Source organism: Pantherophis guttatus, chromosome 2 (genome assembly GCF_059756535.1).
Source record: "Pantherophis guttatus breed Tessera chromosome 2, ASM5975653v1, whole genome shotgun sequence".
Lineage (NCBI taxonomy): Eukaryota > Metazoa > Chordata > Lepidosauria > Squamata > Colubridae > Pantherophis > Pantherophis guttatus.
In genome coordinates this window covers 183836069-183853736 of record NC_142064.1, presented here as the reverse complement: position 1 = coordinate 183853736, position 17668 = coordinate 183836069, and the positions used below count along the sequence as shown (strand labels likewise).

At 38.8% G+C, this 17668-nt stretch overlaps 1 protein-coding gene and 1 long non-coding RNA gene across 5 annotated transcripts in view; one reads left to right on the top strand and one right to left on the bottom strand.

The window, feature by feature from the left end:
* STK10 (serine/threonine kinase 10) overlaps positions 1–17668 on the bottom strand; it is an 81035-nt gene that overhangs the window by 45065 nt on the left and 18302 nt on the right. For both annotated transcript variants that reach the window (XM_034405553.3, XM_034405561.3), the window contains exon 2: positions 7962–8126. In XM_034405553.3, coding sequence (XP_034261444.2) covers positions 7962–8126 — 165 coding nt within the window. The remainder of the gene's footprint in view (positions 1–7961; positions 8127–17668) is intronic.
* The window catches only part of LOC132710946 (uncharacterized), an 81482-nt gene that overhangs the window by 59834 nt on the left and 3980 nt on the right, over positions 1–17668 (top strand). For 2 of the 3 annotated variants that reach the window (XR_015732536.1, XR_015732540.1), the window contains one exon: positions 13973–14036. This is a non-coding gene — a long non-coding RNA (uncharacterized LOC132710946). Of the gene's footprint in view, positions 1–13972; positions 15704–17668 lie in introns of those variants that run through there. The other variant, XR_015732535.1, reaches the window with a different exon arrangement.

Below are 17668 nucleotides of genomic sequence, written 5' to 3'. Positions count from 1 at the left end.
TGGAATGATGGATGGTGAAACAATAATATATTAGATTAACTGGTATTCTGGTTCTCTGCTATGGTAGTTACATGGGCAACTAGAGTTTTTCTAAGGTAGACGGTTGTATCCTCTAGTAGTTTTAAAGTTGAAATTCTGGCTAAATCATAACAAAGGTGGGAAAAATGCACTAATTAAAATAGTGGAAGGGCCTCCACTACAGGTTCACAGAGGGCAACCCGGGGTGAAATCTATTTTTTTTTGCTACCGGTTCTGTGGGCGTGGCTTAATTAGTGGGCATGGCTTGGTGGTAAGGTGACTGGGAGGGTGTGGCTTGTTGGTCAGATGGGCGTAGCCAAGTCAATGTCACTTCTTTGCCCTTTTTTAACCTACAAAACACAACACAACACAACTGGGTCACCCACAATATAAAAGCAGCTGTGCTAGACCCAAAATGGCCGCTGCAACAAGCAGGAACCTCACACAGCCACAAAAAGCCCCAAAAAACAACTTTCACACTTTACACACACACAACACAACACAACTGGCTCACCCACAATGTAAAAGCAGCTGTGCTAGATCCAAAATGGCCCCTGCAACAAGCAGGAACTTCACACAGCCACAAAACGTCCAAAAAACCAACTTTCACACTTTACGCACACAAAATTCCACATACAGCTTTGTGAGATTTTGTGTGTTTGCGTAGTTAGAGTGAAACACTACAGAAACACACAAAATCTCAGAAAGCTGCACAAATATTATTTTATTTTATTTTTATTTTTATATAAAAGCAGCTAAATTTAAAACTTCCTAAACTTTAAATGGCTAGGTCTAAAAAAAGAACAACTAAAAAAAACCCCAATTAACTATTTTTTTGAAAGTTCCCAAAGGGGGAAAAAACTTACCCAATAGAACAGGGGTCTCCAACCTTGGCAACTTTAAGACTTGTAGACCTCAACTCCCAGAATTCCTCAGCCAGCTTTGCTTTGCTGGCTGAGGAATTCTGGGAGTTGAAGTCCACAACTCTCTGCCTGCTTGATTGCAGGCAGGGAGATTCAGTTGCTTGCTGATGCAATGGATTGCAGGGATTACAGCAAGGTGTTGCAACCAGCAGCTAAGGTAAGCAAGCTGAGGGGGAGAGGGGGAGGGATTTTTGCTACCGATTAGCAGGCAACAGCTGAGATCGTCAGAGCTGGGATCGTCAGAGCTGGGCTCTCAGAGCCATTTAAAAGAAAAAAAAGGCTCTGATGATCGCGCGGCTCAGCTGGGCATGGGGGGCAGGGGCAGGGATTTTTGCTACCAGTTCTCCGAACTGCCTGCCGCCATCGCTACCTACTCGCCCAAGCCGGTCCGAACCGGGAGCATTTCACCCCTGCAACCAACCATTTAAAGCAACTCCATCTTAAGATAGAATTTAAATTTCTTAGACAGACATACCATGCTGAGGGAAAATTCTGCTGAGTTCAAGGCAAGGAGCCTACTATCTTGCCAAGTTCTAGCTAGGGGGCCTGATAACTACATTCAGAAGACCACTGAACCTCAAAGGCCAAAAATGTATTATCTATTTGTTCTTGGTAGAAAGACCTGGGTGCTTGGTTCCAAACTTGAGTATTATGGGATGGTCTCAACGAGAGATATCCAATAGCCTGAGAAATCTTCAGATACAAAACCATCAGGTTCAAAAGGATCAGCATAGGAGATAAATGGGGTGAATTCCACGGCTCAGTGGATGCAGACAAAAATCTGAGACTAAGGAGCCTCAGCAGATGCTGACCTAACTAAGGGATGGTTGTAATTTCTGGGCAAGCAACAGGCTTTGCATGCCAGGAAAAGAAAGAATGAAGAATGAAAGAGCATTGCTAGCAAAGCTGCCTGTCATATGGTTGGTTCAAAGACAATTACTGTATATAGCAGGCTTCAGAAGAAATACAGCATAGAAGGCCAAAGTTAGAATGGTCTTCTTAGTATACTTAATTTAGACTAGTTCAGGGGAATTCATGTCCATTCATTTGCTTCGATGCCAAGGAGGCCAATAATATATTCTAGAAGAATGGAATAGCATGAAACACATTACAGATTAGAGAGCAATGCTGTCTGAAAACAGAATATGGATGAAATGATCAGCAACAGTCACAATGATCTTGAAACCAGTGAAAACAAAGGTCCTTAGTTTTGATCATCCTAGTAGTTCATCAGAGAACAGGCCAGAGAAGTAGACATGAGGGAGATCTGTCCTGAATTTTACCTTTCAAGTTTGATTCCCAGATTTGAAGAAGAATTGATAAAGGTAGAGAGGATGAATTGAAAAATTTGGTCACACTTTCTAGGGACAAAGACATTACCTGTGGGGAAGACTTGGAGTTAGGTGAAAGGACTAGAATACCTTTGGTGTCTACTATCCTTACAGTCTGTTCTCTGAAGAGTGGGTCACCCACAAGATGATTGGTGTAACGATGACAATAATCTACCATGTGTCTTACACCAAGATAACCCCACTCAACTTGTTGCTATATGAGGTCTTTCCCCACAACACTGGCACTTGCACAAGCTAAGAAAGACCAACCCCCCCCAAAAAGAGGATTATTTATTTATTTATTTATTTATTTATTTATTTATTTATTTATTTATTTAAATTTGTATACCGCCCTTCTCCCGAAGGACTCAGGGTGGTGAACAGCCAAAATTAAAATACATACAATATAAAATTTAAAATAATTTAAAAACAGAATTAAATCGAATTGGCTTCCCCAAAAAATTAAAACCCATTACCCTTAAAATAACCCATTAAAATTTTAAGCCAGCCCAGCTTGCTGAAATAGGAAGTTCTTTAAAGCTCGACGGAAGGTACGGAGGTCCAGGATCAGTCGTATTCCTGGGGGTAGCTCGTTCCAGAGGGTGGGTGCCCCCACAGAGAAGGCTCTCCCCCTGGGGGCAGTCAGTTGACATTGCTTGACCGACGGCACCCTGAGGAGGCCTCTCTGTGGGAGCGAATTGGCCGGTGGGAGGTTATCGGTGGCAGAAGGTGGTCTCGTAAATAACCGGGCCCTAAGCCATGGAGCGCTTTAAAGGTGAGAACCAATACCTTGAAGCGCACCCGGAAGACCACTGGAAGCCAGTGCAGCTCGCGCAGGCAATGTGTCACATGGGAGCGCCATGTCGCCCCCATAATTACCCGCGCGGCTGCATTCTGGACTAGCTGGAGCTTCCGAGTGCTCCTCAAGGGGAGCCCCATGTAGAGAGCGTTGCAGTAGTCCAGGCAAGAGGTGACGAGGGCGTGAGAGACCGTGCACAGGGAGTCCTGATCCAGAAAGGGACGCAACTGGCATATCAGGCAAACCTGATAGAAAGCCGCCCTGGCCACGGCCATCATATGCTCTTCTAAAGACAGCCGTGCATCCAGGAGGACACCCAAGTTACGAGCCCTCTCCATGGGGGCCAATGACTCGCCCCCAATAGCCAGCGATGGCACCAGCTGGCTATATCGGGACGCCGGCATCCACAACCACTTGGTCTTGGAAGGGTTGAGTTGAAGCCTGTTCCTCCCTATCCAGACCCGCATGGCCTCCAGGCACCGGGACATCACTTCAAGGGCATCGTTGGGGTGGTCTGGGGTGGAAATAATGGTTTCAGTACTACAGAAGGACAATCTGCTTTACTGGTACCAAGTGCTTATTTAAAACAAAGATGAAATGCAGTTTGGCAGAGGAAGCATCAAGTAAAAACATCAAGAAGATTTTGATTTGAAAGACTGAATGCAGAACTACACTCTCTAAATGGACTCATTGTCAGGGTTCCAAAGGCTGCCCTAATTAAAGCATGAGCAGGCCAGGGATGCTTTACGAGTTGACACTCATCCTGTAACATAGGGGTGTCAAACTCACATCGTCATGATGTCATCACATGACGTATCGTGACTTTTTTCCCCTTTGCTAAACCAGGCAAAGGCGTGGCCACCGTGTGACGCATCTGGCCCGTGGGCCACAAATTTGACAGCCCTGCTGTAACAGCTCTGCAACCCCATCTGTGCTCAATGATCTGTCCTATAAGAGAAATGGGAAACACTTGATCTTCTCGTTACACACTACAGAGGTGAAAGCTACTCTTTTTTTCTTTTCTTTTCTTTTCTTTTTTGTGATGGAGCATCTGAGAAGAGGGTGAAAGGAAATATGATCTGCAAAAAGGATTTAGAAAGAAGTTTGAATGCTGGTGAGAGGATGAGTAAAGGAAAAGAAGAAAGAATTATAACTATCTTCAGAGATTTTTATTTCTTCCTCTGAATCTTTGTCCCCCTACTATCTCTGGGTCTTAAATTGTCTCTAGGAGACTGCGTTTTTCTTCCTCCAGTCTCTGCATTTATATATGAAATGCAGTAGCTATTTGAGGGATGGGCATTCTTAACTTTTCAAGTTTCCAAAACCTGGAGACCTATAGGTGTATTTATAGGGAAAGGAGAGAAACTGAACAGCAACTTTGAGCTCATTTTGTTATTTCCACAATTTACTGGTAGACTTCTGTCCTGTATCTTTCAAATGCCTAGCAATGCCCGACTATCTGACTGTAAAAGTTCCCATGTCTAATGTGATTGATAGTATAAACAGCGAGGAGATCTGTTTTCCACTGCTCTGGGTCACTAATCCCTGCCTCATTGTCACTGAACAGGAACTGAGTCTGGCAGAAATGTCAAATGCCTTCCCCACACTTTCTAGGCATCTGTGTGATCTCATAAAGCCATCACACTTTGGGGTAACTTCAGAGAATCTAAAGACATTCTAATTGGGGGGTGGGGGAAGTTAAATGTCAGCAGCTTGTCTGGCACGCAAGTATTCAGTAGGTGGAATTTAAATAGCTAACTCCCTGGGGAAACAGATTGCTTCCATTTTGCTATCATTCTTCTGCAATACAAGAGTACCATTCACCAGCATGTTAAGCATAATGCCTTATTTTTCCTGAACAAACAAACACAATAACCAACTAGGAGAAACAACAAACTGGGAATGTCACCCTTGAGCCCAAGTAGCAAGTTACAAGAGGAAGACAAAGTGAAAACAGTCCCAGGTGGAGGGGGAAAAAAATCAGAAAATAATAAATCTAGCATTGCAGTCTAAAACTGAATAGATTACACCCATTTGGGTTTCCAAACTCTTATAAACTATCTTCAATATTTAATGACACATACTTTGTCCTAAACTATGTTTGCCACTGCATGGTATGAAGGACCAACAGTTCATACTTTTAATTCTGGCCAGCTCATATGTCTTTGAGTGAGTTCAGCCAATAAAATTACTCAGCCTTGAGGGCTAATTTAAACAACATCTTCCAAATGTCACTTTCTCCCTTTATTGCAATAAATAAATTCAGAAATATAGCATTGGAGGTTATAGTGTTGAAATTATTATTCATAATATTAATGTAGGGAGGGTGATATAGTTTTCATTTAGTGATCAGACAATGACTGTTTACAGATATGACAGTGATGAAAAAGTAACTCTGATCAATGCAGGTCTGTAAAGCAAAGCTGAAGTAAGGCCATAATGCCAGTCATGGTTTCACTTCAAAGCAGTTGTTTTACTTAATTATCAAGTTGCTTGTCCCAATTATAGTTGCTAAATGAGGACTACTTGTATAGTATTCATATATGACGTTGCCTTTGTGGAAGCTGTTTTAACTTTTTAATTATTATTTGCATATAAACTGTGTTTCTTTGACCCTTCATTTGGCAATCAACATCTTAACTGACGGTTCATTATTTTATTATATTGCAAATAAATTTCTAAACTGAGGGATGCCTACTCAGAATGGATATCCACTTCAATCCAGAAAAATATTTTAATCAACAAATTGAACATTTTAATATACTTCACTAATTTAATCAGCTTTTTAAAAAAAACAATTTGTATTAATAAAACACTTCATAGAGGCTTGGCGATTCGTGCCCATGAGACACATGTCAGAACTTGTGTGTCAAGCATAGTTGCCTTTTGAACATTTCAAAATAAATCATTTAGAGACATCTGGAAAATTCCAGGGAACTGTAAAGTTCCTTCCTTCTTAGCACATGCCTGCACTTTAGCCTTCCAGTTCCTGAAGTTCCACTTCTGTAAACTAAACCTAAACACAGAAGAAACAGTTGCAGAAAATCCAATAGGGATGTTGTCCATTTGTCTGTTATTGGGGCTCCAACTAGTTCAGTATTTCTCAATCTCAGCAACTTTAAAATGGGTGGATTTCAACCCCTGGAATTCCCCTGTTGGTGCTTGTTGAAGTCCACCCATGTTAAAGTTGCCAAGTTTGAGAAACTATAAGCAATGATCACATATAAAAATTCCACCTCCACTGAGGCATTTAATTCAATTTAAATTGTGTAAGTGATGGCAGCTGGAACTTGTATTCATATACAATACTAATATTTTTAGACGGAAAGCTACAATAGGGACATCACATCTAGGATGCACATTGATTTTAAAAATCACCCTGTTAGGATTTCCATACTATGGTGAAATATTCATATCTGCAGAGAAACAGCACAAGATAGGGTTATGCGTGAAATCATTTTAAGCAAGGCAGCTAAAATAACTGAAAAAGAAATAGAGCTCAAGAATGTAAATCACTGGATCAATTAGAAATATAATGGACATTGTAATAAAGAGTTTTTTGGACCAGGGAAGATATATTAAACCTAATAAGATATGACAAAATAAAAATACACCAGAAAAATCTTCATAAATGAAAATCTGGTTCAAAACTGAGCAAAAGCAGCTCACGGAGATAGCATATGACTCAAAATATGGAAACCATTGGCCAAAGATATTCCGTTAGGAGCAAGAAAAAAAACCATAACTAATGAAAAATTGAGTGAACAAGAATTTGCCTGTTTCTGCTCCATTATCTTTTAAGTTGCTTTTAGACAACTCCCAACTGCACCCCAGCTCAGAATGTCGTCATTTTAGAGAAGGATAAAACATGCTAATCTTTACCGCTTTAAAGAAATCCTGAACAACAGAGCATTTGTTTAAATGTGAAGTTCTTTCTAGGAAAAAGTTTTCCGAATCCAAATGGAAGGTGGTCAGTTGAGGGTGGGTGGTTTGTGAATTATCAGTCTTTCCAAAGAGCCCACTTCATTCCTTTTCTTAAATATCTTCCTCCCCAAAGCCCCATATGACTAACTCCCACCCGAGATCTCCAAATTTTATTTTCAGTTGTATTCATGTGAACTTGGGAGGTTCCTTTCCTCGACATATCTTGCAACTTTTCTCTACTTAAGAAGAGTGTAATTTAGTGGTTTTAAATAAATAACTGCCACAGAAGATTGATTTTGTTCTTATCCTAGTTGCCAAGGTTCCTCTTGCAATGTAGAGTCTGCCTTCTGCGTACTAGAAATTTTTCTGCAATAAAGTTCAAAATGAGAAACTTCTGTTGATTAAACAATCACCCAATTAGAAAGTCCCAACTACTACGCTGTGAAGGATGATCCTTGTTGTAAGCTAAAGATATTGAGAACCAGCTTATGGCTTTGTTGAAATAAAACAGCATTTAGTCAGAATTTACAATCTGGTTAACAATTCAAAGTCTGAGCCCACCAGAATTTCATCGGTTTGAATAAAACAAAGTTCAGCTGTAAAAAAAGATGCATTTTTCTATGCAGAAATGCATAGAGATTTGTAAGAATAGGCACAAGGAAGCTCTGAAACACTGGTAGTTCAAAAGGAAGGTCTGTCTCAATGCAAATTAAGATTAATAGCATGGAGCAGGACCACAAACAAATATGAATTCCACATGACAACTTTTAGCCATATTTATGGAAAAAATGTTGTAAGCAAAATATTATATGAAGGTATTCAATAAATAGCTTCAAGAAGATCAAGCTACACATAATTGGCATATACCTGCTTGTGCACAATCTTGTACACTCGCAAGATGTTAACATTCTTGAATAAATATAATGACCTGAAAAAGAAGAACACTGCATTGTAGAGTCTGCTTACCCATAATTTGCTGTCATAATAAAAGGATCCTAGGAGTTTTACAATGTGTGGGTGATCACAAGTAGCAAGAATCTCTATTTCCACTATATAGTCTTCCAGCTCATCTTCACTTTTGGTCTCAATAACTTTGGCAGCAGCTAAGGCTCCGGTCTCCCTGTTTATGGCCTGTAATATATAAGCAAAAGGAATATTACCTCATGTGAGAAATGGATGAGTGCTATTCCACACACCTGGAAGAACAATTTTGGGTTACGATTATTGTACCAAATAATTAACCTGGTGTAATTGGTACATGAGAACATACTAAAATGTGTCATGTAATGTCAAAACATATATGCAATTATGGGAATTAATTAAATTAACTACATGATCAAGGCAGCAATCAAATATTCTTATTAAATCTGAAGGCAGCTCCATCTGAAACCCATCACTGAACAACTACCATGTTGAGGGATCACAGGGAAAAGGTAAATGCATCTTTTTTTTTGTCAAAGCCATTGGTATGACATAAATTACCATTTTTGTACATGTGGAACACAGTCTAAACCATAGTTGAGTAGCTTACAGGATGAGGCAGATTCCTACATTAGGATTCTGACAGGGATGGGTTCTACTTACCTTTACTACTGGTTCGCATCGTGCCCACACAATTGCGCTTGCTTCGCTTGCGCGCATGCTCTTCTGTGCATGCGCACACTCTTCTGCAAATGTGCATGTACTTCTGCGCATGCGCGGTAGCTTCTGTGCATATGCAGATCACTTATGATGACATCCAGGTCAGTGGGCGGAGCCTCCCGCTGGTTTTACTACCGGTTCTTGCGAACAGGTCCAAACCGGGGGCAACCCACCACTGGTTTCTGACCAAGTTGCTAAGCAGTTAAAAGCTATATGTATTCAAATCTGCATATGTACTTAGATGTACTTACATCTGTATATGTAAGAATGTTTGCAGCCCATTTACCAGCAAGCATCAAGATTAAACTGGATGTCTGTCCAGTTTAAACAATTCTAAGCAATTCATAAACGAGCATGTTGTTCAAAGCCTTCACTATCAGAACATCCAAAGTAGGAAGTGGAGCTGTGGAGCAAAAGGTAGTAATGTAATGGCTCAAAGTATTTTAACAACTTAAAGCAGGATGGATCAAAGATATATGGGCAAAATGATTATCACCTGGCGTCCAAATATTGTAAATGGATTGTATTGTAAACTGAAAATGTAGAGCTCTTCAAGTTATATGGAGTAATTCTTTTTAATAAACTTCTCTAGATAGCATGAGTTGAGTTGAAGGGTGACAAACACTGAAGTAGTTTAAATTAAGCAAATTTGAGTTTCTACCAGACAGTCTCTAATACTTTACTTCTTCTGCATCTGGCACTTCATTTCTTAACCAAATTAGACAAATGAACTCTTTTAGGACACTGTTTTCCAAATGCTGCTGTCTTGATTAGCTAGAGACTAATACAGGTTACAGAGCAGGGTACTCCAAACCTGGCAACTTTTAAGACTTGTTGACTTCAGCTCCCAGAATTCTTCAGTCACCAATGCTGGCTGGTGAATTCTGGAAACTGAAGTCCTCAAGTGTTAAAGTTGACAAGTTTGGAGATCCCTTTACTAGAGGAAAACTGAACTAGATCTTATTACTGATTTGAATATGGTCAACTAAGCCAGGCAAAGCCCAGCAGTCTCTATAAAGTTTGAACATCAGTTCTGAAAGCTTTTTGAAAATAGTCCTGACCAGCATTGGCCCTCCTACTCATCTTAGATAATGATATCTGGTTCTGCTTCCTTGGTTATCTGAACCCAATTCTCAGGGCTATCTCTCTTAATTTGGCCAAAATGTGCAGGAATGAGCAATGTACCGGGCAAGAGAGGGCAATGCATAAAATCCTTGTTGAGTTTCTCTAGACTGCCTCATTTCCCAGGTCAGTATCCAGGTAATCTGCCAAGGCATAGGGACAATCAGTCATGATTACACACATTATCCACAAATAGTTTTTCTCCAGTTAACAAAAAGGGATACTTAGGACAAACTTTTTGTGATAAACAGAGGTACACATATACAAACAGATGAATAGCTAAGTTAGTTACAGCCTTACTGAATAAACTTAACCAATCTACTTAAGTACAGCATAAGACCATATGCTCCCCATCTTTGTCTAATACTCTAAATGTAATATATAACCCTCTCTTTACTTGAAGAGACGTGGCGGTACTTTCCATCCTGAATCTTCTGCAAAGCCTACATCGGGTGATGAGTGTTGTGGGCTGAATGAGCTTTACTGGAAAATTCTAAGGGCTTGTTGTCTACATTATTGCTTTCTCTTTTTAGATTTCTGTTTATAATATCTTCACAGACAGTTTATAATGGCATTTGTGCCCAACATAAACATTCAAGGTGTGCTTGAGTGAGGACAACATTGGAAAGGCAGGAATATGTTGGCTATTTTCCTGTTTCCCCCAAAATAAGATATCCCCCAATAATAAGCCCAATCTGGCTTTTGAGCACATGGCAATAAGGCCAAGCACTTATTTCAGGATTCCAAAAAAATATAAGACAGGGTCTTATTTTTGGGAAAACACAGGATGATTTTATAGTGCTGTTTAGTAAGCTGCATTTGGAGGCTGAAGCTGAGTTTGTACCCTTGCATCATCCCATTTCTTTCTAAAAAGAGAGGGCAAGATGGGGAGGAAGAAAAAAGTAAATAATGTTATTTTCTTTTTAAAATGTTATTGTACTTCCTTTTAGAGAAGTGTAGTTTGTGCTAGCAAAACAAAAGATTAGAAAGCACCGGGAAATATTCAGCCTTACTGTGTGGAACTTAGTACAGGAAACTACGTGCACCAAATGGTAGAAAGATCTGCTCTCTCTCACCACAGGTTGCAGAACTATTGGCTTGGAGTAGCAGAACACAGTTCTACTCATCACAGAATTACCACCAAAATGACAAGTGATATTAAGAAGTACAAGAATTTCCAACTGGAGGAAACAAACTAAGATCCTAGTGTATAGGGAGATTCTCAATCATTCAGGTCGTGGTTGTCCCAAGGTATTTTTCAAAAGGCAACTGGGCTTTCTTTCTAAGATCCCAATGATACTGGTTAGGCACCAACTTTAAGAGATCCACTATAATAAGGACCCAACCTTATTGATAACCCTCCAAATACTGTACAACATCTTTTCTGGATTATGTGTTGGCATGACTGTAGGAACTGTGCTCAGATAGCATCCTAAATCAGTTTTTTAAAATCATCTTTTGTTAAACCAGGAAAAAAAAGCCAGATTCATTCTTAACAAGAGAGTAAACGAATCTCGACTTTTTGTCAGTTTCTCTTTCCTTTTAAACAATTCTTGCTAGCACCTTTATGAAGAGATTATACAAACTGATAACAGGAGTATACAACCTGAAACTCCATTCCTTATGAGCCAGCAGTGAATTCTTTAGGGACTTTCCAAAGTTTCAAATCTTTATTGTCAGTGCACAACATATGTACAATGAGATTGGTTGAGCTCCCTCTGTGTACCTCCTCCCCACACAATACAACTCACAGTGAAGACAGAAAATCCCTAACCCAATAAATCATATTAACAAAACACCCAGTCCTATTGCACCAATATTGTTACCAAATTATTATTTTAATGTATTAAAAGGTAAATAAAATGGAAACAAATGTACTTTTCAGCCTATCCAAACCTGCTATTTTTGGATCATGGCCTTGCATGTCACACAAAGATCAAGAATGGCATTTTGTATGAAAAACTTTTGCAGAAAGTTTTTCTAACTTTCTCCAAACTCGATTGCAGAAAATACGACTTCAGCAACAGAGTGGTCAACACCAGGAATGCTCTACCTAACTCCATTATTACATCCTCAAACCCCCACAGCTTCAACCTTAAACTGTCTAATGTGAACCTCACCCAATCCTAAGAGGTCTGTAAAGGGGGCGTGCATAAGCGCACCAGCGTGCCTACTGTCCCTGTCCTACTGTCCCCATTTATTTGTATTCATTTCCTTCGTTCATGTCCATGTTCATATTTATACCTGCTAACTTGTATACAAATTAATACATAAAAAATGACAAATTAATAAATAAAATAAAAATTTAAAAATGTAAAAAAAAAAAAAAGAATCCTGTTCCAGGACAGTAAATGGATTGATATTCTGCAGGGGAAGGAAGCATCTGTTGAGTCAAGCAACAAAACTCACAAGACAGAGAGTTATTTTTGTGTTCATCCTCAAGCCTGTCTTTTGACACTCTACCCCATTACTCCATTACTTATCTATTCATCCCATACATTTTCCAGACTCATATTTGCAACAAATCTTATTTGCCAGATAACAGAGGCCGAAATCAAATATGTTAATAGCTTGTTTTATATGCCTTTTAATGCCTGTTAATTATTACACATTTCATTATTCTAATTTCCCAGTTATTTCTAAAGCAGTATAGAGCAAAAGGAGATCATTTGTAGAACAGCTATTCAGTCAGGGAATGAAGAGGGAGAAGAAACTGTATGAACGTTTACAGAGACCTTGCTGCCTGATCATGAATTCAATTCAGTTATTCTGATTGTGTAGTAGAATATTTTTATCACAATTTCTAAATTTGTGGAAGTGTGAAACATAGAAACACAGATCATTGAAGTTACATATTAAGTCAACAAACTTCTGTGATACATCTTGCCCTCAGGACAAAGTACAATGCTCAAAGGTTATTCTCAGTATGCTTTCCAAAGGATTTACAAATATATTACATTTCTTCATCTTCCATCTGTTCAGTGCAGTATGAAAATGATTTCATAGCATATGGAGCATGATGGACAACAGCTAAGAGAAGAAATGGAAATTTTCACTAGTGAGAATTAGAGAAAAAATATTATTAAAAATAAGTATTAGAGAAAAAATGGCAATGTAATGAAAGATTACAAACATTATGTGGGCTTTTTGCTGAAAGTAAAAAAGATTGAATTCATGATTTCAGAACTCAGGGATTAAAAAAGGAGATGGGGAGAAAATAAAGATGGAAATTACTTGATAGAAAACAGAAGGCATAGTTGTATGTTTCCTTTTCTTTCTTATTTACTTTTTCTATTTGACTTTCTTTTTATTTTTGTATAATTTTACTAAATTGAAAAATTCTTTCTCTCTCTGGATATATAAAGAAATGAAAGCTTTCACCTGATGAACTACCTTTAGAATGGCTTTTTCTGTGTTATAGGCATATTTTTAAAAATTCATTCCATGGGGCAAGACTCAACCATTGCAATGTTCTCATACACGTCTTAGCTTGTTCTGTGCTGGCCTCTATCAGGAAGCAAACTTCCTTTCATTTCAGATGGAAAGTGATTAAAACATCTACTGTTCCCAATTTATTTATTTATTTATTTTCAGGAACGAGAGTACATTTATTTTATTTGGTTTTTTATCTGTATTTCTTGCTTAATGCAAATCTTTTTTTACATTTTTTAAAAAAAATCTGTGTCATTTTTATATTTGTGGGCTTTATCTGTTGTGTGTCGCCCCGAGTCTCTTTTGGTTAAATGGGTGACTATACAAATGTGATTAGTAAATATTGGGAGCAAAAGTAATAATGAACTATTCTGTTCAATTGAAAATGGTCAAGAAACTCAAACAAGGGGCATCCATGCATATGTAAACATGTGACAACTGCAGGATAGAGTCATAACATTTGAGTGTTTCTCTTCAGAATTCTCTTCAGTCCTGCCATCTTCCAGAATATCCAAAGCCATTCCCTTTCCCACTCAACTTTCAATTTGGGACATTCCCAAACACCATTTGGGATTACTATGTTCAGTAATCATGTTTCATCCTCACTGTTTATTTTTCTGTTTGTACAGAGTCTTGTATAGACTTCATTCATATATTGTGGGATTTCTGAGTTTGTTGGTGGTACTTTGGTACCTACATAAATACTCAGTGTCAAAGATTCGGTTATGCTACTAGTATACAGGTTAAAGATAATTCTTTTGTATTTTAATTTCTTTTGAAAGATTCGCCTGCCTCTCTGGCCCAACTCACCTTAGCAGAAGGCTGTCCTGTGAACTGAACAACTTGGTGAGCTTGTTATTAACAAATTTTCACTTGTGAGAAACTGTGAGCCTCTTATAAGAGCTGCGGCTCTTTCCTTTCTGTGGTTTACATCGTTTGCTTTCAGAGGACTCTTAGAAAAAGCTTCCTTTGAGACTGAACTTGCTGGAAATCATCCACAACATAAGAACGTAACATAAGGGAGAGAGAGGAAGCCTTATACTGTGTATGGGGTGTAACCTGGCTTCTCCAAGTTAAATCTGAACTCAGAAAGTGATGAACATTTTCAGCTTATTGAAATGATCTAATGAATTACCCGCATGATTAGATTTGATAGTCACTCTGGTCAGACATGACTTCCTCTTCTGTGCCAAGTAGAAATGCATTATATTGATCACTTGCTGTCTGCAAACTCAGTCACTTGCACTTTAAATAAGACATTGACATAAATGTGTTTTCAAAACCTACTTGCTCAATATGCCACCTTTACAAAGAGGCTGTTCTGATTTTCTGTTTGTGAACTGTAAATTACTGAGGTATCGAGAGACAGAGATACGAGTTGGGTAACAAACAGGAGTCTTTAAGTAGTGTCTTTCATTTCTAGACTCTGTAGAATGACATCCTGCCTTCTCCAGCCAGTGCAGCAAATGGTCAGATATAGCAGCCATTGATAAACCAACCCGGTAAAGAAATGAAGCACAGGACTAGCTGGGGAGTTTCAAGGTCAGGTTCATCCATAGAACACAGTGGGCAGCCTTGGGTCAATCACTATCATCCCCACCAATGTCACAACATAACCGACTTGGGGAAAAATGCAGAAGAGAATTCTGTTTGTGTAACCTTGAGTTCAAGGAAGGAATCCAAGATATAAATCAAATAAAATAAGTTGGTTATCACTTATGACTCAAAGTTAGGAATTATTGCCTTGAACTAAGTGGAGTTCAGGGCTAGAGATGCGATATTTTCTTTTCTCATTTGTTTCCTGAAATACACTAAAAAGAATTGAAATAGTCATTTTTTTTCATATTATTCTTTACTTATTTAAATTCTCTTTGCTGCAATAATAACATTACATGCATTGTGGATAGTTCTGCTTATTCCTAACATTTACTCATAAAATTAGCAAATTTAGTACATTTATTAAATGTCAATATATGATTTGGTATATAAACTTATAACTTGAATTATACACATATACACCCCCACACATATATGAAGCAATTAATAATACACACGAAGGCCCTCTAAGAAATACAGTATCTCTTAATTCTGTCAGTAAGGTAAGTCAGCAAAAATAAATTCAGAACTAAAAAAATATCAATATGATAATAAAATTGAGCTATGTTTTCTTGATTTAAGACTTTTCTACATGTTCAAGTTTTTAGAAAAAGAGCTGAACAAAACAGGAAAAAAAACAGGAAGAGTCATTGCACAAAAGATTTTTCTTTAGAGTAACATGCACTTTTATTTTCTAACATAGCATAACTACCAACGGTTTCTGCTTCTTCAAAACTTATTGTTTTATCTACTAATAGACTCATAATTTTAAAAACTGAAGGTTTGACCCAGCTAAGGCAAACTTCTGTATTCTTTCACACATTTCGGGTACAAGAATTATGTTGCTCATATATTCTAAATGTATTATATATTATTAAAGAACATTTGGGAGGAATAAAGAATAACAATATATTAACTTACTCCGTGTCATTCTAAAAAAGAAACTATTTCATTGAATTTTGACTATGTGGCATTGGTATTGACTTTTAGTGGCATCAGGTATGGATTTCTTCAGGAGGACCTGTCCTCCTGAAATATTGCAGCCAGTTTTGGTTATCATGTTACAAAAAAAGATGCCAAGACTCTAGAAAGAGTACAGAGAAAAGCAACAAATATGATTAGGGGTTTGAAGGCTAAAACATATGATGAACAGTTTGCAGGAACTGGATATGCTTAGTCTAAGAAAGAGAAGGACTAGGGGTGACACAATAATATTTGAGGAGCTGTCACAGGGAAGAGGGGTCAGCCCATTCTCCAAAACACTTGAAGGTAGGACAAGAAGTAACAGATGGACACTTATCAAAGAAAGATCCAACCAAGAACTAAGGAGAAATGTTCTGACAATGAGAACAATTTTTTTTAATTTATTTTATTTTATTTCAAATTTATATACCGCCCTTCTCCCTGAGGACTCAGGGCGGTGTACAGCCAGATAAAAACAAATAATACAAACATTAAAAACAATTAAAAGAAATATCTCTGTTTGGCCCCAAATTTAAAAAGACAAAACCAATTTAAATTATTAAAAGAATTTGTTAAACCAGCCCGGCTTGCTGAAATAAGGAAGTTTTAAGGGCGCGGCGGAAGGCACCGAGGTCTTGGATTCTCCTTATCTCTGGGGGCAGCTGATTCCAGAGGGTAGGTGCCCCCACAGAGAAGGCCCTCCCCCTGGGGTCACCAGCCTACATTGTTTGGCTGATGGCACCCCGAGGAGGCCCTCTCTGTGGGAGCGTATGGGTCGATGAGGTTGTCGGTGGCAGCAGGCGGTCTCGAAGGTAACTAGGTCCTACGCCATGGAGCGCTTTAAAGGTGGTAACCAACACGTTGAAGCGCACCCGGAAGACCACTGGGAGCCAGTGCAGCTCACGCAGGAGCGGTGTTATGTGGGAGTGCCATGCAGCTCCCGTAACTATCCGCGCGGCCGCATTCTGGACCAGTTGGAGCCTCCGGGTGCTCTTCAAGGGGAGCCCCATGTAGAGAGAGAATTAATCAGTGGAAATCCCTACTTGGTTTTCTGGTTGTTCAGCCAGAATTCAACAGGGCATATTTTTTGCTTGGAGGTACTGAGGCATTGAAGGTTGTACCACAAGTGCAAATGCACAAAATTTCTTTCAACAATGCATTGTGTCCAATAATTTAAATAACCTTAAATGGGGGCTTCAAAGGTACAGAGTTAAAAAAATCAGATATCAGTATTGTCACTGGAAGTGAATTCAGAGCAGGTGAGAAGTGAAAGTAAATTCAGAGGAGCCATGTAGAAGGTCCAGTTGCACCCTTGAGCATTGTGCAGATTCCAATAGAGGTGTACAACACTGTGAAAACATTATACAGTATGGCATTTCCAAGGGAGGTGTTTCCCATCTCAACAAATACGGATACGTAGGAAGTTTGTATCCATTTCCTATCTAAACCAAGAGGACAAATTGTTCCTCTGTTGCAAATATATTAGTGAAAATAATTTAAATAGCTATTTACATTCTGCTAGAGAGAATTTCCCTGAGATTGGGCTCCAACATGAGTCTGAAAGCTCAGAAGACTAAGCCTCTGGTCCCAGGGACCAATCCAGATTGGATCCCGCAATATTATCCTGGGTCACGTATATTTGCCTTCATCTCTAATTTCACATGAATCTGATTTTAGATATCAACCATGTCCAGTCTTTTGCTACACCAGCCTCTTAGAGGCCAATTAACAGCACTGACTTTTAAAAATCTAGGAAACTACTATAACTGCAAACACACTTCTGACTTTAAACAAAAACACTGAGGCGGCTTCATTTTTGGCTGCTTTTCTTTTCTCTATTATAGTCAGAACTGCTGGCCAATGTTCAGAAAGGACAATGATCTGGATTCCACAGCACTAGGGGGTAGGTGGGTAGGAAT